This window comes from Cebus imitator, unplaced genomic scaffold (genome assembly GCF_001604975.1).
Source record: "Cebus imitator isolate Cc_AM_T3 unplaced genomic scaffold, Cebus_imitator-1.0 Scaffold102, whole genome shotgun sequence".
Lineage (NCBI taxonomy): Eukaryota > Metazoa > Chordata > Mammalia > Primates > Cebidae > Cebus > Cebus imitator.
Window position 1 is genome coordinate 137112 of NW_016107417.1, and position 26007 is coordinate 163118.

Below are 26007 nucleotides of genomic sequence, written 5' to 3' on the forward strand. Positions count from 1 at the left end.
CTTGAGACCAGGAGGCAGAGATTGCAGTGAGCACATCACTGCACTCATCTCAAAGAAGAAAGGAGAAAGAAGGAGGAGGAGGAGGAAGAAGAAATCCACTTCTGTTACTGGTTTGCTCAGAGTTTTAATCATATACAGCTATGGAACCTTATAAAAAAAATTAAATGACTTTCAGTCTAAAACCATATATGAAGATTATAAACTGAGAGATTTCTCTGACTTTGAGCCACGCTTGCCTTCCAGGATAAACGCTAACTAATCATTATAAATTACTTTTAATACACTGTTGGATCCAGTCAGCAATTACCTTACACAGGATTTTTTTATTCAGTAACCTGTAAGTGACAGAACTGGTCATTTTCTGTAGTTATCCTTGTCTGGTTTTGGAATTAAGATTTACTACCCTCATAAAATAAGCCAGGCAGGTTTTGTACTTTTTCTATTTTCTCTAACAACTTAAGATAGGAATTAGTAAACTGATGAGCATGAAATAACTGACAGGTTATTCTGGGTTTGGTTTACTCCTTGTTTTCCTCCACAGACAGTTGCTTGTCTGCATTGTTTGCCCATTTCAAAAATTGGACTATCTCTTCTTGATATTAGGTTCTTTCTAGTATCTTGGCTACTGGTTCTTTACTGGTTGTGGCTTGTCTTTTCATTTAATGTCTTCTGGATATTAAAAATTAAAGTCAAATTTACCAATATTTTCCTTTATGGTTTGGCTTTCTATGGTTAAAAAATGCCTACTCCCAAACTGTAAAGATATTCTCTTTTGTGATCTTCTAAAAGCTGTATAGTTCATACTTTTCATATTTACGTGAGACAAAATATCTAATTTTATTTTTCTACTAAGTGGATAATCACTATTTACTAGTCCATTCTTTCCTCACTGAATTATAATGGCATTCTAACATGTATCAAGTTCATGCAGTAGGGGGCCTCTTTGTAAAATTCTTTGGCAATGCCACACCGTCTCTGTAGCTTAGTACTTTTTTTTTTTGAGACAGGGTCTCATTTTGTTCCCCATGCTGGAGTGCAGTGGGGAACACGGCTCACTGCAGCCTCGACCTCAGCCCCCTCAAGTAGCTGGGACAACAGGCATGCACCAAAATCAGCTAATTTTTGTATTTTTTTTGTAGAGACAGGGTTTTGCCATGTTGCCTAGGCTGGTCTCAAACTCCTGGGCTCAAATGATCTGCCCACCAAATCCTCCCAAAGTGCTGGGATTACCGTTGCGAGATGCCACACCTGGACAGCTTTACTAAGTCTTGTTATCTAATATGATAAAAACCCATACATTTTTTCTTTAAAATATTTTTGGCTATTTCTGGCTCTCTTTGGTCTTCTTTATGACTATTACACTCAGTTTCTCAATTTCCATGAAAATCTCTATTGGGATTTTGATGAGAATTTCATTACTTTCATAGACTAACTTGTTCTGAAATGCTAAAGATTTACATTAACAAACATGGAAAATCAATGAGGCTTTAAATTATTTTCCCATAAAGGTCATATTCCTAGTTATAGATAAGGTTTTACATTTTTATTAAAAACAAACAGGTGTGTATGGAATATCTTTTATTGGTTTATAGGATGCAAGTGATTTCTGTATGTCTCCAGTAAACCTGCTAAAGTTTTCTATTAATTCTTATCTAGAGTGTGTGTGTGTGTGTGTGTGTGTGTGTGTGTGTGTGTGTGTGTTTGGTATGCTGCATTTGCTAAGGCCACCAGCACAGTGCTGAAGACAAGTAGCAACTGCTGACCCCACTTTCTGGTTCTTGTCTTTAAAGGAAATACTTCTAATGCCTCACTGTGCAGAATCAAGTCTACTCTAGTTTCTAGAGATACTTACCAGTTTCACCTACATACTTTCTATTCCTAGGCTGCAAAGAAAACCATCAACAGCTTTACTTTTTATTTAAATGCTTTTTTCCTTTTGTCTGTCAATTACTTTCAATCATTTTTACCATGTACACATTGTGTCACACTGGTGCACATATCCTTCATCATGACTTAAAAATACTTTGCTACATTTGGTTTGTTAGCTTTTAACTTAAAAGTTTTGAGAAGGCGGTGGCTCATGCCTGTAATCCCAGCACTTAAGGAAGCTGAAGCAGATGGATCACGACGTCAGGAGATTGAGACCATCCTGGCCGACATGGTGAAACCCCGTCTCTACTAAAAATACAAAAATTAGCTGGGCATGGTGGTGTGCACCTGTAGCCCCAGCTACTCAGGAGGCTGAGGCAGGAGAACTGCTTGAACCCAGGAGGCGGAGGCTGCAGTAAGCCAAAATTGCACCACTGCACTCCAGCCAGGTGACAGAGTGAGACTCTGTCTCAAAACAAAACGAAAAAAAAAGTTTTGGGAATAAATGCTCATGTATGAAATCAGCCTACAATCAATCTTCTTCTTTCACTCCTTGTTTTGTAGTGGCCTCACAGAAAGCTGGGAAGTATTCCTTCTTGTAACGGCTGACATGGTCTCTGTAGGAATGAGGACTAAAGTTCTAAGCACAGGCTGAGCTGCAGTCCTTAAGTTTTGATAAATGTTTTTCCCATTATTCTCTCAGTTTTTGGTTTTTAATTTCCATTACAATTCCGTTTTTGAGTTTAAAAGTGAGGTTAATTTCCAAATGTCACTTTTTTTTAAAGCTATCATTTTGCTATTGAATTTTCATGACTGCATTATGTCCAGAGACAATCATCTGTATGTTACTGAAACTGGTTCTCATGGGCCATGCTCTGTAGCTGCTACACAAGCCAATTTCTACTGCGATTAAAGATTTATCCATTTTCATAGTTCTGTCCAACTGCTAGACTAAAATATAGTCTTCTGAACACACATATATGGGGGAAAGGGCACTTAGGGGCCTAAACCCTCCATCTCTTCATTAAGATTGACTGTGTTTAATGGAGACACTAGAAAGACATCAAGCTAATATCTGAACATTCGTTTGGATCAAATCAAAAATTTTAATGTTTGAGGTTTCTCCCCTACCATCCTCCCAACAACCTGAAGCTGCCAGCAGGATCTCACCCCTGGTTACCTTTTGAAGACCGCAGTCTCTGTCTTGGCATCTACAGTGAGGCTGAGTGTTTCCTTCATGCCGCCATTCATCACCGTCTCAGTTACCTTGTCTGTACTTTCTGCATCATCCTCTCCATCGGAGCTGGCTTCCATGGCCACACTGCCTGGCGCTGAAAAGGAAACAGCTGACAGTCACACACAGCAAGCCTGAAAAGGAACTGGCACCCCCTACTGTGCAAACCCATCTACCCAACGTGACATCTACTGCTTGTAGAAAACAGTGAGATGGCGTTTGCCTGTCGTTGCCTGGGCCACATTCTTGATGGGTACAGGCTTCTTCAAGATGCCCAGTGAAGAGGGGTTTCATGGGTTTTCTTCACTAGAGACTAGTGAGTCCCTTATATCCCTTCCAGCTTAGCATCCACCTCCATACCCAGCTTCTCCCAGCAGACACGTGTGCTCCTAACTGTTCCAGTCTGGGGCAGAGCAGGCAGCGACACATTCCACCCTCACTCGTTTTCCTCAGCTGGGCTCTATTTGCTTTTCTTTGTTTTTAAAATTACTTTCTTATGGTGTTGCTGATGGATCATTTCTTTGTTATCTAATAGGAAGCCCCTGGCTGAGGTGAGCCTTCCTGGATTCAAACATCGACATCACCACTTCCTAGCTGTGACTACTTGGATGAGGAATCTCATCCATAGCCTGACTTTCCTTATCCAGAAAATGGGGGATCAGTGCACCCACTCACAGAACCACTGAGGAATAAAATGCGGGAATCTGTAACAAAGGGAAAGGACAAAACTGGCATTAGTTACTGGTTTTACTCCTTCCCCTTGCCCCTGGGAAGGAGGGTTCTTAGACCCTCTACCTGCATCTCATTTCTTTTTATAAGAACTCACTCCTGCTCCCACCTCATGATTCCTCATGTGTCCTCCACATCCTTTCGGTTCCCATCACACTCCCTTTGCTAGCATTCCCCTCCTCCCAAAGCTCTGACCATCAAGGTGAAAACAGTTCAGGGCCAGTGCAAGGAACACGTGACTAGGTGGAGTAACAGGAAAACCTGCTGAACTTTAGAGATTCTCAGGACTATCGCTTCTCGGCCTTTTGGCTAAGATCAAGTGAGATTCTCAGGACTATTCAATCCCAGGACTATTCAATGCTTATAATGGTGAAGTGAAAATAAACAGCCCCATAGCTCTAAACAAACCCAGATACACCCTCGTGCTTGGGCAAAGCAAACTCCAAGGGACAACTACACACAGGCTTGGCTGCACATGTCTAATTCCCTGGGCGCTATGGGCTCAGGCATTCTTCCTTCTAGGCCTCAGTGTCCTATCTGCATGTCGCATGCCTGGGGACTTACAGCCCTTACTCCTTCCAGAGTCAGCATGCTGTGGTTCTAGAAGGGCAGGCAGGATTTCTTTCATCAGCTGCCCTGTGGACATCAGACTGACCATCTCGCGACCCTGACTCCGCTAGCCCCTGAGCCTGAGAGTCACGTCTAGTTTGACAAAGCAGCCACATGGCCCTGCTGTGTGCTCAGGCCTCTCTGCACGCACCTTCTGGCTGCACTGCCAGGGCAGCCGCACTGAGAGTCAGAGGGTCCATGGGTTCAGTGCTGGTTTCCATTTCCACTGGAGAATTACTCCTTAAAGAATCTTTTGTGCTTTCAAAAAAGAGAAAATTCAGACGTTAGCAGCAGGGAATGGCCCTCAGTTACCCCATGATTCACAGTAAGCCTTTACAAGTTTCTGCTGGGAGACATGAGCATCGGTGTAAGAGTCACTGGGTTACAGACTCCAATGACACACGGGTCTAAGTCCAGAAGCTGCTCAAAGGAGCAGATGAGTGTGGGCAGGCAAATGCTCTGTTAAATCAGCAGGGGTAAGACAGGGGCTTCGCAGAGCATTCCAGACAGGCTCATCATGTCCCAAGCTCTCATCCCACCATTACCAGGAGGCTCTCAGAGCTTGGACAGCAAAGATACACAGTGTACAATAGCAACTGTATCTACCAGGCTGACTGCTTTTACAAAAACCTTGATTTATCTTGAGCCACACTGCCTGAGAGAGACTGGCTTCCTTAATGATATCTGTGGTTGGAATTGTGGAAACATAGTAAAAAAACACCAAATGCCTGAGAGCCGGGGGAAGGGAGATAATTACACTTCTTTTACCCCCACTCGCATGTTGCAGTACCCCTCAACAGACCCAGGTACGTGCTCACAGAGGGTAAAGAGAAGGAAGCTGCTTCAATCACACCCTCAAGTAACCAAAGGCTCTTATTCTCGAGTTATCAACAGACCCCAAAGAGGAGGAGATGGAAATGTATGTCCTGTACTGAAAAGCGGGGTAGATGAAATAACTCCATGTTTGGAGACACTTTTCACAGCTCTCACTTGTACCTCTGAGTAGTAACTTAGTGCTGCTATTACAGTGACTCTGCAACACTGGTTTCGGCCTATCCTTTGGTGTGTCTAAGACAGTAACTGTCAGCCCAAAATGGTTTGTCTTCCTATCTTCCGAGTTACCAATGAGTGTGAGCCCTTAGCTGATAGCACTGGACTAGCTGCAAGTGAAATGTAAGTTCATATTACCTATTGAGTTCAAGGTACATATTGCAGTTTCCTGCCACACCCCACACAGAGGTGCTGTGCCCAAGGATTTCCCAGCTTCACCTCACTCATGTTCTCCTCAATTCTGTCCTGACAGCTCTGTGAAGCCAGAAAAGCCCATGGAACTGCCCGCTTCTGCCTCATCCTGCTAACTCCTTGGGACCACATCCTCCCAGGCTACTTTGTTCAAGAACAATTCCCATTTCCAATTAATCCAGGAGGGAAGGAAAGGAAGATGGTGTTTTTCTTACAATACATAGCTGTGTCAATATCCCCCCCGCCCCTTGCTGATGGTTAATCTTCCTCAGGACCGTATATTCAACTTGCAAGTAAGTTACGGTGAAGAACACACATTAACAGCAAACACCTGACCATTCCCAGGTTCCCCGTGGAAGGGTGTAGAGACAGCACATGTTCGCTCACCTCAGGGAAGACGTGAACTCTGAAAAAGAAGCCCAGCCTGTCTCTTTAGTTGGCATCGGCTCCTCTGTGCTCCAGACGTCAGAGCCCACAGAGTCCAATGGAGCACCATGAGTTGTCTCCATTGGGACATCAAAGTTAGCTGACCAGTTGGGTGCTAAAAAGTGGGGAGAAATTTTATTTGAAAAACACTTCAGTCATTTTATGTACCACAAGTATTTTTCAAAAAAAACATCAGCAATGACAAAAGAGACCGGAGCTGTAGGAGAAGGAAGGCAGGAGCAGACAGAGCACAGTCACCTGGAGGGCACTCTAACAACGCCCCAGTATTTACAAACCGCCCATTTCCAACAACCATTTCAAAAGAAATACTACACAGAGATTCAACGCTACATACACAAAGAGGGATTAATGTTAATTTCTTAGTTTTGACAAATGTACCACGGCTATTTTCATACTGCGGGAAGCTAAGTGAAGGATATATGGGAACTTACTATCTTGGCAACATTTCTATAATCTAAATTATTTCAAAGTAAAAACATTATTTTTCTAAAAAAAGAATACATTGGTTATTCAACTCCAATAAACTAGGGACAACCTAATGCTTCCAGGGCTGGCTCACTTGGCACATTCCACAGGCTCCCTGCAGTACCACTGTGGTTGGGTCTCCCAAGTGCTGCAGACTCAGGTCTGGCCTCAGGGGCTGGAACAGCAGGGCTTCCTTGGGCACACCTGCAATCTGTGGGGCTCTTCTTACCATGCTGCCTGCTGGCCAAGTTTGGATCTAATCTGCAGGTCTCTCTTTAAATGTCACCTCCTCAGACACGTGTCCCTTCTGATGAAGTCAGGTCTCTGTGATTCTGCTCTAACTGCACACCATGCTTTTCCTTCACAGAGTGCTGAATCCTCAATTTGTTGCTGGGGACAAGCCGGATGTGGGAACCACTGCATTCCATCAGAGATATTATCGTCATTAGGAATCTCTGGGTTGCAAGAAGGAATGCTAGGCAACCTGGTATAAGCTATTTAAGGGCTTATCCCAGACACAAGTGACTAAGAAGTACCTGTGTAGAATACAAATGTTCTGATTTTAAAGACAGACTTGACTGTGACTTTGAGCAAGGTATTTGACTTCATCTGTTTGATTTCATAACAACTATCCACTTAGCAAACATCAAAGGAGGGCGTGCACTCCATTAGGGTGCACTCCATGCTTCTTGTCCACCTACCTGTGTGTGTCGCAGGGCTCTACTGACACTAAGAAGGAGTAAATGCTTGAATGTTTGAAAATCTCACCTGGGCTGGGTGCGGTGGTTCACACCTGTAATCCCAGCACTTTGGGAGGCCGAGGACAGGTCACAAGGTCAGTAGATTGAGACCATCCTGGCCAACATGGTGAAACCCTGTCTCTACCAAAATACAAAAAATTAGCCAGGCATGGTGGCATGTGCTTGTAGTCCCAGCTACTCAGGAGGCTGAGACAGGGGAATCACTTGAACCCAGGAGGCAGAGGCTGCAGCGAGCCGAGATCACGCCACTGCACTCCAGCCTGGCGACAGAGCTAGAATCTGTCTCAAAAAGGGGGGATGTGGGGAGGGAAGGGGATGTGAGGAGGGAAGGGAAGGGGATGTGAGGAGGGAAGGGAAGGGGGGGGGGGGGGGGGAGGAGGGGAGAGGTGGGGAGGGAAGGGGAGGGGACCTCCGAAAGAAGCCACAGAGACTGGTGAAGTGGCAAAGGCTCTCTGAGGTAGCCCTGTAGCCCTGACAGAGAATCATCCCCAACTCTACCCTCTTGTGCCTCCAGAGATCTGATGATGTAAAAGCAGCTTTTTACGAGAAACAGAGAAGCAGGAGGCCTGCTTCCTGCTACACTGAACTCTGGGAGCTGGGTAAACACACATCATTCAGGGCGCTCGTGTCCCCAGCTCCTTATCCCCACACCCAGGCTCACAGTCCCAGCGGTGGCACACAGTCCAGCCAGTGTGTGTCTCCCTCTGTGTCACTTAACCATACCCAGCCCCCTAAAAGAATCAAAGATTCCAGAATGTCATTCAGCCTTAAAACAGAAGGAAATCCTGTATATACCACAGCAGGGATGAACTCTGAAGACACTATGCTAAGTGAAACAAGTCAGTCACAAAGACAAACACTGTATGATTCCTTTTATATGAGATCCCTAGACTAGTCAGCCCCATAGAAACAGAGTAGAATGGAGGCTGCTAGGACTGGGGAAGTGGAAATGGGGAACTGTTTAATGGGTACAGAGTTTCAATTGGGGATGAAAAAGTTCTAGAGGTCTGTTGCACAACAGTGTGAATATACTACTCAACTGTACTTTTTCCCCCCCCAGATGGAGTCTTGCTCTGTTGCCCAGGCTGGAGTGCAGTGGCATGATCTCGATTCACTGTAACCTCCGCCTCCCGGGTTCAAGCGATTCTCCTGCCTCAGCCTCCCGAGTAGCTGGGACTACAGGTGTGCGCTACCATGTCCAGCTAACTTTTTTTTTTTTTTAGTAGAGACAAGGTTTCACCATATTGGCCAGGCTGGTCTGGAACACCTGGCTTCAAGTGATCGACCTGTCTCGGCCTCCCTTAAGTGCTGGGATTACAGGTGTGAGCCACTGCACCCAGCATCAAACTGTATGTTTAAAAAGAAAAAAACCCTACAGATTCCAGAGCCAAGAGATCAGGGCATCTTCCCTGCCTCCCCCTCACGACTCCCTGCTGCCTGGAGCCCAACTCACAGTTTTCATTATTTCTCATTATACTCTTATGTTTAACAGTTAAATGACTTCATGGTTCTCCTGTCTCTGCCATATGTTTTCTCATCCCGTTTTTAACACTGCTGCCATGAGTGATGTCTTGAAACAGACCCAATAATGATCTTCTTAGTCAAATCCTCACAGGCTTCCTACAACCTTCAGAATACAACTCTTGATCTGGCCTCTGGCCTTAGCTTCCGCCACCTCATCCCCGAGCCACGAAAAACAATTGTTTTCTCTCTCACATGGGCAAATCCCTACTTGTCCTTCAGCCTCACACCTGCCTGCCTCTACAAAGATGCCTACTGGAGGGCTCCCCTCTTCTAGCATCCGTCCCCAGCCCCGTGTACTGCCCATCTGTTTCCCCAGCAGACCCCAAGCCCCTAGAGGCAGTCTGTGGCCACTAGTACCCGGCATACAGTAGGAACTTAAAGAAGGCATGCTGATTTAAACTGAATTACGGAGAGAAAAGTCCACTTCCTCCTCCTGAGGAGGGTGGGCTGGAAAAGAGGCAGCAGAGATAAGATCTCTTTTCTTCTTCCATCTCCAGTTTCATTATGTGCAACCTGTGGCAGTATGCTGGATGACTGCTCCTGTCCCATCTAGCTCTGAAGTCCCCACAAGGTCCACCTCAGCTGAGCTTCAGCCTCTGGGACGTTAACACAAAAAAGGCCTTGAGGGGCAATCGGAGATTGGCCAGGCTTGGGGCAAGCCTTGCTATTATCCCACACGGCTCCTTCAAATGGACGTCTGCTTCCCAAATCTTTAAAAGTTTTAAAAGCATTTTAAAATGACCAGCTAAAACTCTAGTCTTCCTAGCACAGGGCAGGGCACAAGCAAGCACTCAGCTGGACAAGTTTCAGGGATGTGAGCTTCTGAAATAAACTACTAAGAACGTACTGAAACGCTGGTTAAGCTAAGGCTGCTTCCCCTGGCTGATTCCAATCACGATGCTACATGACACAACCATGTCCTCCTCTTCCCACCAAGGTGGGGTCTTTTCCTTCTGCAACAGCACATGGGCTCCACAGCTGGGAGACTGACCTAGCAGCAGGCTCTGTCCTCCAGCCAGACCCACACACCTGCCGTTCATTTCCCACCAGGAAGAGGAGGTACCTTATCAGCAAATGCATTCTGTGCTTCTTCCCCGAGGCTATCTTTGAAACTTAAACCTCCAAGAGGAGCTCACTTGACAACAGGCTTCAACTCCACCATTCCTTCAGAAATCACCTCAGATGCTGTCAACTGCTCCTTTGCCAATTGTTCACAATACCTAATTCCAACACAGGGCAGCTGATCTGAAGAATGAAACCACTTACGTTCACTCAGGTCCACCTCCATTTTGTCTTCTGTGTTGGCACTACTGGATTCAAACAAGTCTTGCTTTGCTCCATCTTCTTCTTCAGAGTCTGTACTTTCCTCACTGTCTGTACTCCCTGAGCTAAGAGGGGAAAAAGACCAAAGTATTTAATGCTGCTTATCAGCCACCAGCTAAATCCAGAAAATTCTAATAGTCATCCAGCAACGAGAGATCCTGTGGTGCTTCAGCAGGATCACGTGTCCGAGCGCCACGTGGTTAGGAGGCTCAAAGACAGCTTTTCGTGCATGCTCACCAACTTCACACTTAAACCTCCACCGCTGGAGCACGTGGGCTCTGCTTAAAGTGGAGGCCACAATCTTAAGAACTGCCTTCTCGCAGGGGTATATGTGTTCATTTCACTGTGGTGTTCATTTGCACTTTCCTAATGACCAAGAAGGTTGAGAATCTTTTTAAATGTTTATTTGCCATCTCATATCTTCTTGTCTTTTCACACTTTTGTGCTTTTTAAAAAACTGAATTATTTTTAACTGAATAAAGAGATTTCTTAACTCTACACACAAGTCTTTTACCTAATATGTCATTTGCAAATGTTTTCTCCCAGTGCATGGTTTGTCATTTCATTCTCATAAAAGTGTCATTTGAAGAGTGAAAATTTTAAATTCTGATGACATTCAGGTTACTAAAATTATCCTTTTATGGCCAGGTGCAGTGGCTCACACCTGTAATCTCAGCACTCTGGGAGGCTGAAACAAGCATATCACCTGAGGTCAGGAGTTCGAGACCAGCCTGGCCAACATGGCAAAACCCTGTCTCTACTAAACATACAAAAATTAGCCAGTTCTGGTGGCAGGCACCTATAACCTCAGCTACTCAGGATGCTGAGGGAGGAGAATCACTTGAACCTAGTAGGTGGAGGTTGCAGTGAGCCAAGATTGCACCACTGCATTCCAGAGCAAGACTCCGTCTCAAAAAAAATAAATAAATAAAATAAATAAATAAATAAATAAAATAAAAACTGGATTTAACCAAAAGTCTTTGTTACTGACTACTAATTTCATTCCATTTTGGTCAGAAAATGACTTGAACCCTTTGAAATCTGAGACTTGCTTTCTGGTCTATCTCGGTAAATATTTCACACACTTGAATATACTATATTCTGTAACTGTTGGGTAGAGTTCTTTATAATTGTGCAAGTAGAACGGTTAGTTGCTAGTGTTGTTGAAGTGTTCCATAACCTTACTGATCCCACCTACCGTTTCATCCATTACCGAGAGAGGAGTGTTAAAAGATCTGGCTATAATTGTGGACTGGTCTACTGCCTTTGCAGCTCTACCAGTTTTCCTCTGTGTATCCTGAAGCTCTGTTAGGTTGTGCAGACATTTAAAACTGCTATGTCCTCTTAATGAATTGACCCCTTTATCATCATATCACTTCCTTTATCCCTTTCCTTTGAAATCTACTTGGAGATTAATAAAGACCACCTGGCTTTTTTTTCCTTAGTGCTGACATATCTTTTTCCTTTTTGTGTTTTTATGCAGTACTTGTTTCTTTGTATTTAAATTGTTTCCCATAGGCAGCATGTAATTAAGGACTCATTTTTTATCCAATCAATGTGACCATCTTTTCTTTTCTTTTCTTTTTTTTTTTTTTTTTTGGGACGGAGTTTCGCTCTCGTTACCCAGGCTGGAGTGCAATGGCGCGATCTTGGCTCACCGCAACCTCCGCCTCCCGGGCTCAGGCAATTCTCCTGCCTCAGCTTCCTGCGTAGCTGGGATTACAGGCACGCACCACCATGCCCAGCTAATGTTTTGTATTTTTAGTAGAGACGGGGTTTCACTGTGTTGACCAGGATGGTCTCGATCTCTTGACCTCGTGATCCACCCGCCTCGGCCTCCCAAAGTGCTGGGATTACAGGCTTGAGCCACCGCGCCCGGCCCATCTTTTCTTTTTTTTAATGGCAGGGTCTCGCTCTCTCATCCAGGCAGGAGTGCGGTCGCTTGATCACAGCTCACTGTAGCCTTGACTTCCCAGCAATCCTCCTGCTTCACCACGCAGCAGGCACACACCACCACGCCCAGCTAATTTTTGTATTTTTTGTAGAGATGGGGTTTTGCCATGTTGCCTAGGCTGGTCTCAAACTCCTGGGCTCAAGCAACCCACGTGCCTCGGACGTCCAATGTGCTGGGATTGTAGGTGTGAGACACTGTCCCCAGCCAATCTGTCTTTTACATGAGGTGTCTGCACTGTTTGTTTTACATGGCTATTCAGGACTAACTCTATCATCCTGATGCTCAGTAGTTTGTCCAGGCTGCCCTTTGTTCTTTTCCCGCTTTCTTTTGGATTTTATGATTTGATATTATTTCCTTTGTTGACTGATAACTCTTTGTTATTTTAGTGACTTCTTTAGGGTTTACACTATACACCTTTAACATCATAGTCTATCTTCAAGTGACATTACAGCCTCAAACCAGAAACAACCAAAATATCCATCAATAGGAAAATTGTAGTATATCCTCTTAATGGAATACTACCTAGCACCCCTCTCCCCCGCCAAAAAAATAGAAATGGACTATTAACACATTAGACAACATGGATGGCTCTCATATTATGATGAGTGAAAGAAGGTAGAGACAAAAAAAAAAGTACAATGTATTGATTTCATTTATATAAAACTCTAGAAAATGCAAACTAATGGAAAAAGAAACCAGATGGTTGGGGGGACAGGAAGGAGGAAGGTATGACAAAAGAGCATGAGAAGACTTTTGGGGTGATGGGTAAGTTTATGATGTTGATTGAGATGATGGTTTCATGGACGTATGCACAGGTTGAAATTTCCACATGGTACAATTTAAATAAAGGCAGTTTACTAAATGCCAAGTATTCCTCCACAGAGTGGTTAAATAATAAAAAGCTGCCTCCTGTCATCAGTGTTCCCTCTGGGTATCAGGTGCCGTCTCCCCCAGGACACAGTCTTCCCTGACACACTGAATTCTCTGTACCTTCCACACATGGTGCTCTGTGAGGATATACTGCCCTCACATATATTAGTCATGCTGTGGGTAAGGGCTACTTAGTGAATCCATTCAACCTAAGAACCATAATCTCAGTAAATGATGGCAAACAAAAAATGCCATGAAGTTATTTTTCTTTTGCTGTCTGGCTCTGAAGCTACAGAGCTATCTTGTGATCATGAGAGATAAATCAACAGGCACAAGATGAGCGCAGGAATAAATGGAAGATGCCAGGTCTAACAGTCTCATTCAGCCCCCTTATCAGCTCTAGACTGTTGAGACAAATGCAGCTTCACTTGCTCAAGCCACTGCCGAGTCTGCTATAACCTGTGGCAACGAGCATTCCTACAAGAGGTGACCTAACTGGCAGCAAGAGGTGCTGCTGAGGGACTCCCTGGCAAGAGGACTGGACGGCTGGGAGAAGGGATGAGAGTTTACCTTTCATTGCATGCTCTCTGATTCCCTTTTAATTTTACGCCATGTGAAAACATTACTTATTGTCAGTAAATGAATAAAATGAGTAACAATAAATCAAATAAAAATGAAAGTTGAGCTGCTGTTCAAATATTCCTTTCTTAACTAAGAAGATTCTGATAACGAATACTCATATAACCGTGTCGGTCTGCGTACAGAAGCGTCATTTGTTTCGGTTCCTGTAATAAGGACGATCAAAAAACAAAAGGACTGGATTGACACAGGTTACCAACTGACACGGCCCTACCTTCTTCCAACAGATTTAACTTTTAGAAGCAGTTTCCTTTTCCTTTGGGAAATCTTCCATCTTTTACAAGAAACAACATATAACTCAAGCGCTGCTGTAATTGCTGGCAAGGGTATATTTATTTAGGAAAAGGCACTACGTGTCTGTGCTTGTCTGCAATGTTTCCCCTGCGGACGACGCGGGGTCACAGCATGTCAGGAACCGTGTCTAAACACCTGCAGCATTTGCAAGCAGATCACTGTCACACTCGAAGCACCAACTCCCACACCAAGGGCATTTCTGACCATGACAGAAGCTTTAACCCAGAAACTACTGCTTCTGTCATGATCAGAAGTAAAAGGATACAATGTATGTCTCATGATCATCATTTTCTTTATAGGTTGGCTATAATTACAACTATAACCAACTATCTTTCACCTGGATCGCCTTTGGGATTCTGGTGTGAATGCAATGTGCTTTTCCTCCCATATATCTTCCTCATCAGAGCCACCATCATCAAACTGTTGTATTCTTTCCTTACAACATGCTTCAAACAAGGCAATATTTCCCTAAATAAAAATGAGAGAAAAAAACAAGACAAATTTAAAATCAAGTTATCTTCTCCCAAATATTACCAATGTAAATTGCATTTCTTCACTGCTTTACAAAATGGTTCCTATCACATACACCAAAATAAAATATAAATACCTAATGTCGTTTCTGTGTCCATTACAAGAATTCCCCTAAAAAAAGACTCAAAAAGCAGCACAGACCATAACCTCGTTCATCTCATCAAAGCTTCACTGTAACCCCAGGAGCCTCCCCTGTCCTGGGGATGCAGTCCCAGGTCCTAGCAGGAAAAGCGATTCATCTGCTTTTACTAGTCCAGCTGAGCAGTGATGACCTTCAATGGCTCAAATCAGCAGTTCCTACCTTACTCCATCAGCAAATAAGCCAGTGGTCTCTCATGCTAGTCAATATAAAATCAAAACTGTGCCCATTCAGATGACATGACTGTTCTGGTGTTTCCACGGTAATGAGAGGCTTGCCCTGACCCAGTCCACATTTCTCTCCTGGCAATACAAAGGAGTCAAAGGCAGTGGGTGGTGTCAAACTACAGCCTTCTCTTTGAAGTCAAATGTCTACACTGCAATCATAAGTGACCCTGGTTTTATTAGCCTCATCCTGTCACAAACTAGGGCTGCAAAATCACACGCCCACGGGTGCCAGGCAGGTCATGGGAGTGAGTGAAGTATGCAACACCAATTGAGGATTTGGGCTCTAGAGCACAGGGGTCCCAGCATGTGGCAGCCACACATGGACTCACCCATTTTTCAACCTCTCATGTGCCACACCGCTCACAACAGAGAGTTTATACTTACACTTTCATTTGTATTGAGAGTAAAGTTGATGTCTGATACTCGATCAAAAGAAACACTGTTAAAAAAAAAATAGAAGTGTAGGAAGCATTAATTACCTATCGGCTCATAGAAACCGTATTTATGTAAATTTCCAAATTTAAAATATTTACACTATCATCAAAATCTCTATAAATAAAAAACAAATGGAAACGACCTTCTTATATTAAATGATGCCACCTCCTTTGGTATTAAGAAATTTATGTAGGACAGGAGGGCTGGGATGGAAGCCTTTTGAGACATAAAGCCTTTGGGACACCCTCAAATCCTTCCTATAAACGGTTTTTAACATCCATGGCAACAACCATGGTTCCATGGGCCATACTAACATAACCAAGAAAAAGGTTATTTGCAAAGAACCAAGCCAAAACATGAAGTATACAAAAGCTATCCGACACAGCTTTCTCCACAGATAGTCAAAGTGATACACAAAATACAGACACCCATGAAATCTTACACTGTAACAAGGTATCATCTAGAAAGCAAGCAGGGAGTAAAATAATTCATTGCCTATTAAACGTAATTTTGAGGAGGAGGGGCTATCATATGATTCTTAAAAGATCTGTTCTACACAATCATTAGTCCAAGCACCCAAAACAGACTGTAAAGAAATTATGGATTCCTAACTAGTAAGGCAAAGTGAGTTCAGGCACGTAACTGTCGAGACATCAAACAGGGACCTGCAGGGTCTGGTGAGAGGTGGTTGATCCTAGCCTAGGTAGAATGCTCCTGGGGTATGGACAGAACACCCTGTGTTCTTACTCTTTCTGGGTTAAAATGAGCCAATTCTCAAGGCAGATAACAGCTTCAACTCCTGCTGTTTACAGAGACATCTCCATTCCATTGTGCCCATACGGCATGTTGATGGCACATTCAAAAACGTGCTGTAAAAATATTTTGGCTTCTCACAAACTGCAAACTGCAATTTGTGATAAACAACAGCCTCCACTGGCTGTGGTTCAACAAATTATTGAGGATTTACTGCTTCCAAAGACCACAGCAGACATGGGCTGTCTATGGCGTAATCATGTCTCCTGTGAGAGTAATCATCCAATATTCAAATACCAGCTGCCTTCGTTTTTTTTTTCTTAAACTCTGTTGTCAATGAGCAATAGTATCTATCTCAAAATATCTTGTTTATAAATCTCTTCTATCCCAAGGTCAGATGCTAGACCACTTATTTTCATTTCTGTTAAGCACCTACACATTTTCTATTCATTAATTCTGTACAGTATCAATTCTCATTTCTGTGCTTCTTACCCTGATGGCAGAATGAGTGCTTGGTGTCTGGTTCTTGCAAAAAACCCAAATCTACCTTATGATGAGCTGCTTAAAGACGAGAATACACACACAGGGCAGAGCTCTTCCTGCCAATTTGGTCACCTGCTGGAACGTGATGCCCCAGTTAACTAACAGCATAGGGATTCATAACTTTATTATTATTGTTGTTGTTACTGTTATTGAGACAGGATCTTCCCGTGTTGCCCATGGTGGAGTACAGTGGCACGATCCTGGCTCACTGCAACCTCCGCCTCCCAAGTTCAAGTGATTCTCCAACCTCAGCCTCCTCAGAAGCTCCGACCACAAGCACACACCATGAAGCCTGGCTATTGTTTTTGTATTTTTAGTAGAGACGGGGTTTTGCCACATTGGCCAGGCTGGTCTCGAACTCCTGACCTCAAGTGATCCATCCACCACGGCCTCACAAAATGCTGGTATTACAGGTATGAGCCACTGCGTCTGGCTGGAATTAATGATGCCTGGCCATGATTAATGACTTTAGATAATACTATTTAATATTAATAGCTAGAATTAAGAACAGTGACTTGAATTCTTAAAAGCACAATTTAATATAGGCTTCTGTGAAACAGGTCTAACCCTAAAGGTGAATGCTTCTTCCCTTGGAGTTATTATTATTATTACTTTTTAAAAGACCGAGTCTTGCTCTGTTGCCACGGGTGCAGTACAGTAGCACAATATCTTGGCTCACTACAACCTCTGCCTCGTGGGTTCAAACAATTCTCCAGCTGAGCTCAGCCTCCCGAGTAGCTGGGATTACAGGTGCCTACCACCACAACCGGCTAATTTTTTATATTTTTGGTAGGGATGGGGTGTGGCTAGGCTGGTCTCGAACTCCTGACCTTAAGTGATCTGCCTGCCTAAGCCTCCCAAAGTGCTGAGATTACATGTGTGAGTCACCACACCCAGCCACTGGAGTGTTATTTTAAGTTCTAATTATCCAGTATCTGCTGGAACTAGAAGACCAACAAGAAGAGAGCAGATTCCTCCCACTCATGAATGCCCAAGATTAAGAATCCCACAGAATGACACACACGTCTACCAAGAGCAAAGAGTGTGCAAGAGCAAGAGTGGAAACAGGCAAACATACTCACTTGCCAATGTCATCTTGATCTGCAAACTTCTCATCGTTGAAGCCAAACTGGTCAATAAAATTGGACGTCATTTGTTGCATCTGATAATCAGAAAAGGCCTGGCAACCCCAGGACCAGTGACAGTGATATAATGATTCTAATGATATTCTACATACTATATGCCCATTTGTGTTCCAGAAATCATCTTATTTACATAGCCATAGGGCTTTAAAAATTGGTGTGTTTTTCTAAAAGAAAAATCAAATAATTTCAGACACAATTTGCCAAGAAAGTTAACGTTTGAAATTTGGTCTACAAATCATTCTAATGCACATGTCACTGTGATAAACATTATGTGACCACTCTGTCCTCTACTGTGAATTATCTTTAGAGAGAGGTTTGGATTAGGCCTAGTTTGAAGTGATCACATGACATGGAACAGTCTGAAATTATAAGGTGTATCAGTCACCTCTGGACACAACCAACTTTATCCTAAGATCCAACAATTGGTGACCACCTCCTCCCTCCTTACCCCCTCCTCCACCCCCAATCTACTACAGTGAAATCACACCAGAGGAAAAATGACTGATGAACACAAGCATAATCCTACAAACAAAATGTTCAGGGACATTTCATTTCTTTAAAAAAAATTTAAGTGTCAGAGGCTGGAAAGAATATAAAATGAAAATAATTTCCACCCTACCTACCTTAAGAGGACAAACGTTTAATATTTATCCATAATCACTCTGAAAAGTCTCTTAACACTACAAGACCCACAGAGGAGCCAGTTCTGTTTCCTTATGCCAAAACTAGAGAGAACCAGATTTGCTTGGGTTTTTAGTTGAAAAATGGGGGTGATGTTACAATGAATCCCAGGAAAATGTTAATATTCTAATTTAAAACAAGCAGGCCCAAGGAAGCAAGTAAAATCAGCAAGTATGTTCCTATGTATTAATCAGAAGGAGTAAAGAATATATGAAGATAAACTAGTGCCACTTCCTCATTCTAACCCAAACAATAAATAAGGTGACCAGAGCTGTATACAGATGAGACTGCTGTTTTCTACGGGTGAGCCCATAAGGTGGAGGGGCGGCAAAACTGAAGGCATCACTCCTGCTGGCACTTGCTGGGAAGGAGGCAGCTATAACTGAGTTAAACCACCTTCTCCTTGGTCCCACATACAGGCAGAGCCTACCGATTCCAGCTTACAGACATACACTGCAGAAATGTCTCTACCAGTAATTCCTGATTACTCATTCTGGTGGCAGGGAATTATGGCATGGATAATTATTGCAGATAATTAAAAAATAAACCTTGTATTAGGCTTTGGAAGGTATCTCTACTGCTTCGGTCTGGAAAAAAAGCTCTATGTGTCTAGTTTGACCAGACAGAGAGAACCCAAAACCTCCCTTGTCTCTCATCCAAGACAATGGCACACCCACTGCCCCTCTGCACTCTCCCACCTCCATGCTGTCCCCTTTCTTGCCCCCAGAGGTGATATTAGATGAGCACAAGGGGGTGGGGGCAGCAAGCGGCTGGCTGTGGAATGGCCGCTTAGTAAGGCATGGAGTACGAGCCAAGGCTGAGAATGGGGCTCTGGCTGAAAGCAAATGGTAGGGACAAGTCCTGGGTTGCTGGGCTGAGTTCTGGACCCTATGAATGAACAGTATGACAGCCAGCATTAATATTCATGACATCAAAAAGAAATCAGCTCCTCTGAATTGCAGCTTTATCTTTTATGAGACAAAACAGATGCTCAGTACTTCAAAGATCTGGTAAAGAACCATGACGTTATTCTGTTGGGTAAGCAGCATGAACCATTCTCGGAGTTTATCTACAGATCAGAAATTTGGTCATGCGAAGGAAAAGGTCCCTCCCAATTTTTTCCCCCCTAAAAAAAAAAAAAAGTTTTTTAAGAGACAGGGTCCTATGTTGCCCAGGTTGGACTCAAGCTCCTAGACTCAAGCAATCCTCCTACCTCAGCCTCCAGAATAGCCAGACTACAGGTGCATGCCATCACAGTCAGTTCCCTCAAAATTTTTTACCTCTAGTGATCCTAATGTGATTCGCCTGGGTGTAAAAGGGAAGAAACATTCCCCAAAGTGTTGCTATATTTTAAATGTTTGAAAAATAAAATGCAAATACGAATGTACACACAAATACATGTACATATAGAATATATAGATATACAGACATATATTTATCTATTCATCCATTTGGAGAGACATATAGCAACTGACAGACACTAGTAACTTCCATGCAATAATGCACAGAAAAAAGAAAAATGATCAAACGTAATCCTTATTAGCTCTAAGTCTATTACAGCTTCTAACAAAGAACTTCACATTTCAAATCTCATTTTTACTAGTAAAGCTACCAAAGCTTACAAACATATGTAAGTGAAGACTGTTATTGTATTCTATTTAAAGGTATATAAAAAGTGCTTTGAACTCTGAAAATCTAAATCTGGAAAGCACCACATGGCTGTATAATTATTTTTAAAAAGCACACTTTCCCAGTACTGTCATCCTGGCCAAAGTCAGATACTGTTCAAGTCACTGAGAAGTGAACCAGCCACTTTATTAAGCAAATCTCTTAACAGTAATGCCACACAGGCAACAGAGCTACTGGTCATCTAAATGTGGCCTGACTGCCTATCAGCAAGCCTGCATGTGATGTGAGGTGGTGGGAGACAGTGAGATCAGTGCTTTGGAGCCCATATGCAGCAGTCAGTCTGAATTCTCCAGATACTCCATGGGGGCCTCACCCTCCAAACCTCTAAGGCAGAATTAGGGAGATGGAGAGTCAAACACTAGACTTTAGGAGAACAGACGAGGCTAAAGACAGAAACAAATAGTCAGGGCACAAATGCCTGGAGGCACGCCCCACTGGTGACGAGGCTCGGTTACCTGGTTAAATGATCTGTCCCAAGTTCTCTCCATTCGGGGACTTTATCAACATGATGCCCAACTTCAAACGTGAATGAGAACTTCAAGTCTACAAACTAATATTCTGATCTTAGTGGAGGCTATGACGAAACTCTAATAAATTAACCTAGGCTTTTTTGCATTCTCAAAATTTTAAGAAGTGCTTTGGAGAATATTTATTTTCAAAAGAATGCATGATTGGTTTAAAGAAACATAAAGAAAAATGTACTGGAAGACTGTAAATCAAAAAAGAATAATTATTCTTCCTACTTTGAAAGGTTCATATGAAGTGGGTAAATTCTGCAAGACTAAGCTTGGTGAAGGCGGTTGGTAAGTCAGTTTTCTGAATGAAACTGCTTCGTAAGCATGAGCTGTCAGTCAAACAAACAAAATAATGTAAGAAAATTCTCCCCAGAACGGGTATGACCCTGGATCCAGATACAGTTGAGAAATAAAGGACTCCACTTTCCAAATGTCTAAATTTAATCAAATTTAGATCAAATCGATAGCCCAAATTTCCAAGTTTATTATGATTATTACTATTAGGGTATTTTTTTCTTAAAGCTGTATTTCAATTGGCGCAAAATTACCTTGATAATTTACATTTGATATCATCAAGCTTCATTCTAGGGGTGGACCAATGGACAACACGCAGGTTCATGGCTAACTGGGTGGACTATTTCAGTACTCTACAGGTGCTTCAGTGGAGGGAAAGCCCATTGTCAAGGTGCTTCCTGAGGCAACACCAGAGCGCTCTGGGTAAAGGGCTGCTTGTAGGCATGAGGCTCACAATGAGCCATGGTGCAGCCCAACAGCAAGATCAGGCAGGAGGCTATGAGGGCTGCTCTGGAAGGCACTGCCGCTCGACAGTGCCCCCTATGGACTGGCTACTTCCTGGCCCTAACCTCTGGAATTGGCTGCCAAAAGGCAGAAGTATCAAGACTCAACAGAGAAGCCAGTTAAGTGCTGAAATGCTACTTCAGACCTATCTGGGAAAGATGAATGCTAAACTGCCTTAATATTAAAACCAAACAATTGCTTAGCTCAACCAATACTGGAATATGACAGGTGTATTAAGACTTGGAAGCCAAAAGACAGGGCCAGCATAAGCATGTGAAGCTTCATCTAACACAGGCTTAGAGACTAAAAAAAAAAAGAAGTCAATCAACATTCAGTGCTGGGCTGGGGAAGTTGTCCTCGTTAATTCCACTGCTACACCAAAGCTGACGGCCTGCAAAAGGGCTTCTACTTTTAGTTCTCATACCTAGTAGAAAAGTGAAATCATTTGTCACTTCTCCAAGAACCAACAATGGGATGATAAATCAGTACATTTAATATTCACATCCAGGCTTTCCCTCACAAAGATTAGAGGCTGGAGATAAATGGAGACGATACATTCAGGGGCAGGCAGATAGGGGTTGCACTGAATTACTTCAACTGAAAATTTACTTTAGATGTAACTATAATGGAACTCATATCAGGGGTATTGGTGAGAGTTTGCTTTTACTTATATTTTAAATGTCTTATTTCTATTATTCTTACCTGCAGACCTCTACTACACAAGTCTTTGAGCAACAGCTCACCTATTGTAAAAGTCTGCGTAACAAGCTCGTGTGAGAGGCCTTCTGAACTATTCAGTTCATTCAAATCTTCTGAAAATGTACCTGACGCATCACTATTATCAGGTATGAACAATCCCTCGAAACATAATCAACGTAAACCTACCTCTCATGTACCCAACACTTCCTATTTTACATGCTTTGGCCCAACTAATAAGTAACCGCAAATCACATTCTAATACATAATCTGACTCTGAAGCTGATTCATAAAAGGCAACTAACTAAGTATTTAAAATAAAAACAAAAAGCAAAGCTTTAGGCGTGACTCACTTGCTGCAAAGAAGAATCCTGTGAGAAACCCGTTTCTTTAAAGTCAATTTCATCATCACTGGATGAATGAATATGGCAGGTTGTAACCTATATGCATAAAAATGTAAAAGACTATTTAACATAGAAAGGTTTTGGACATTTGTATCAGCATTTTAATGGAAAAATCACATTTAGTTTTTTTCTGAACGTGTAACAGAAAAAACAAAAGTCACAGTTAAGCTGCCAAACCCACCCAATGCCTCAAGGGCACCCTTCCTTCCCTCGGGCCAGGCTGCTCCCTCCTGGTTATCCCCCTCCTCTCTACCCACATCGCCAGAAAATAGAACCAGAGCTCAGTTACTCCATTTAAATGATTTTAACCATCACCTCCAATTAAATGTTTACAAAAGGAAAGACACAAGTAATGGCACACATGAAACACAAAAACTTTCTGTGTACCAGCCTGCAGGGTAACCCTGCAATCCCCAGGGATTACCAGTGTGCCACTCAAAAGGTCAGGTTTAAATATATCCATTTCATTTTAAATTCTTGGACTTCCTGCCCACACTAAGAAAAGCACTGTCCAATAGCACTAAATGTGATTTGAGTCAGTAACTCCCCACTCACGAAAAGACCCCAAATCATCTACCCCTGAAAATGTGCCCCCTGCCCCCAGAACTTACAACCAACTTTGAGTAATTAAGCAAAAACACAAACATGAACTGCTCACCAATTCATGGTTAAGTGATTTTTATTAATTCACAAATGTCACACAATATTGGGAAGAAGCATTAACAATTAGAAATCAAGATAAACAAATAATTAAGTACAGCACTAATAGTAATTGCTATATGGCAAGGGATAAACATGAACAGTTTATAAAATTCTAGAAAGAAGTATTGTATTTCTGTGGGTAACTTAAACTGTTCTTGGAGTTGTTTATCGTGTACTTTTCATAGAAGTGTTTTTGGGCAGAGAATGTCATCTTAGGGAAGACATGAGCTGCTGCTTCCTGTTAACTCTTGAAACTGTACCTAACTGGCCTGGTCTGTTCTGCGAAGTTACTCCAACACTGGTTCGAGAAACCCACGGAATTCAAACAGGTCTGTATAGGGTATGGCTTGTAAAATTCTGAGCAAATCACTGCCTGAATAAGATGAATCTCCCTTCCCTTTCCCTAACCATCTTTGGTAAAGCCACTAAACATTGATGAAATTAAGCTGTAATAAACCCCAGTGTTTCCAATTATTTCACTCTACAGCCTCCCAAAGGTTTAGATAAAGCACTCCCATTCTGTTTGTGAATCTGGCCTGATGAAATCAAAGGTAGATTCTGTGATCAATGAAGGGCACCTGCCTGAGTCAAGAGTGGCTTTAGTGAGTTACTGGGGAAAGACGTGGGCATGGGGATGTTCCAGCAAAGCCTTGCCAGAGTGCAGAGGAAGGGTGGGAATACTGTGTGGTCATGACAGCTGGCATCTCACAGGATGACTACGTTCAAGAGCAGGTCAAGGGGCTGTACTGCAGTGGACTCAAAGAGCTTCGGGCCTTGTGGCTGGCAAGCCAGCACACACATCATGCAAAGGCCAGTGTGTTTTAAGGGTGTAACCCCATGGTGAGGCACAGGAATAGAAGACCATGCAAAGAACTGAACAAAAGAAGACAAAACAGAGTTGGCCACTCTTAGCCAAGTCCTGCTAAGTTAAAGTAAGATTCAATGTATCCTCACTCATACTTTTGCTTTTTCCTAAAAAATAAGGTTTTTAACACTCTTTAAAGATGGGACAGAAACAAACTTTTATTGAACAACTACTATGTGCCAGACATTGTGATCTTCCCTTTGTATGTTCTACTTAAACTGGATCCTCAAAGCAATACTAGAAGATATTTAAAAATGTTTTTTCTCCAAAATGCAACTAGTTTTAGCAAGTTATTATTAACAGAATGCACACACATCTTCACAATTACATTAATGGAAGATGTAAGTCTGATTCTATCCACACCATCTGAGTCTGAAACCATTATTAGTAAAATGAGCTAAAAAGATTATTTCTCCATGGGGGAAACTTGCTAATCAGAATCCCACCAGTTCATTACTCAGATGTATACAAAACTGAGTTCCTGATCTACACTTCCGAACACACTCCTTTTGAGGCCTCTCCAGCTCAGTAAATGCTACCTTCACTCTTCTTCTTCAGCTAAAAACCTTGGTCATCTTGTTTCCTCTGTCCCACCAACCACGTCCACTCCACCTTCAAAATGGTGCCTAAAACCCCTCTCTAGTCCCATCGCCCCTCAGCAAGTCTGTTATCAGCTCCACAGTGCAAGTACCCCCTCCCCTGGACTAATGTTACGTTTGGCAGTTTCTCAGTCTCCCTCCTCCTAGCTCTTGCCCCACTGAGCAGTCTGTTCTCAACCCAACAGCCATAGCCATCTTTTAAAAATATACATCACAGTATGGCACTTTTTAGTTCAAAATCTAATGACTTCTCATCTTGTAAGATAAAAAAACAACCTGCTCATCATGGACTAAAAAGCTGTACAAAATCTGGCTCTTCAGTGCCTCTCTGGCCTCAAGTCTTTCTGTTCTCTCCTTTGCTTACTGTTACTTCCACACAGGACAACATCCCAGTCCCTGCACACACTGGGAACAACGCAAATTCAAGCTCTCTGCATTTCACGCTTCCCTCCTCCCTCCACAAATGCACCTTTCCAGTGAGATTTTCCTTGACACCGGATATTAAACTGTACACCTGCCCCAAACACTCCTTCCCTCCCTCCCTCCCATGCGTTGGCTCCTTAGCATTTAGCATCTGAAACATGTGCAGTCATGCACTGTTTTACAACAGGCATACATTCTGACAAAGGCAATTCTGTCATCATGCGAACATCACAGAGTTCACGTACACAACCCTACATGGTAGAGCCTACTGCAGACCTGGGTTATCTGGTACAGCCAACTGCTCCTAGGCTACACACCTGCACAGTACTGCACTGAATACGGAGGCAACTGGAGCATGATGGTATTTGTTTATCTACACACAGAAAATGTGCCATAAAATAAGAGTATTCTAATCTTATGGGACCACTGTTACATATATAGTCTATTGTTGACTGAAATGCTATGCAGTGCATGACTGTATGTGACACATAGTGTGTGTGCACAAGATTTGTTTATCCATCTCCATTGAAGCAGAAATTTTTGCCAATTTTTGTCTAGGACTATATCTTCAGTGTCTGGCACATTGTAGGCATTCAAATATTTATTGAATTAATGAGTACTAATAATCACTGAATAGAAACAAATATAGCAAAAAGCACAAGTGTATAACACTCTTGCCAAACTAGATGTATTCTAAGTAAAGTACACTCTTGTTGTAGTGCAAACAGTTTCTGAGATACTCTTTCATAATAAAATGTTTGTTTTGTTAACTGTTGTTATAGGAAAAAGCAAACTGGTGTTTTCTTTACTTTAGGTTGCCAAGGGAAATCAGAAGTGTGAAGTCACTGTTAAACTCTGAAGCCTGTATCAGTGACTAGTGGGAGCTAGAGACTTAATCCTCG

The 26007-nt window shown here is 42.8% G+C and overlaps 1 protein-coding gene across 31 annotated transcripts in view; it reads right to left on the bottom strand.

The window, feature by feature from the left end:
- PPP6R3 (protein phosphatase 6 regulatory subunit 3) overlaps positions 1-26007 on the bottom strand; it is a 149816-nt gene that overhangs the window by 9008 nt on the left and 114801 nt on the right. For 13 of the 31 annotated variants that reach the window (XR_005201608.1, XM_017536926.2, XM_017536919.2 and 10 more), the window contains 8 exons: positions 22466-22552; positions 17671-17768; positions 15242-15296; positions 14298-14428; positions 10147-10268; positions 6071-6224; positions 4593-4699; positions 3050-3200 (listed from right to left, as the gene is read on the bottom strand). Coding sequence is in view for 30 of the 31 variants with exons in the window: in XM_017536926.2 (XP_017392415.1) it covers positions 3050-3200; positions 4593-4699; positions 6071-6224; positions 10147-10268; positions 14298-14428; positions 15242-15296; positions 17671-17768; positions 22466-22552 (905 nt within the window). In the remaining variant the exon portion in view is untranslated. The remainder of the gene's footprint in view (positions 1-3049; positions 3201-4592; positions 4700-6070; positions 6225-10146; positions 10269-14297; positions 14429-15241; positions 15297-17670; positions 17769-22465; positions 22553-26007) is intronic. The other 18 variants (XM_017536927.2, XM_037741511.1, XM_017536933.2 and 15 more) reach the window with 5 other exon arrangements.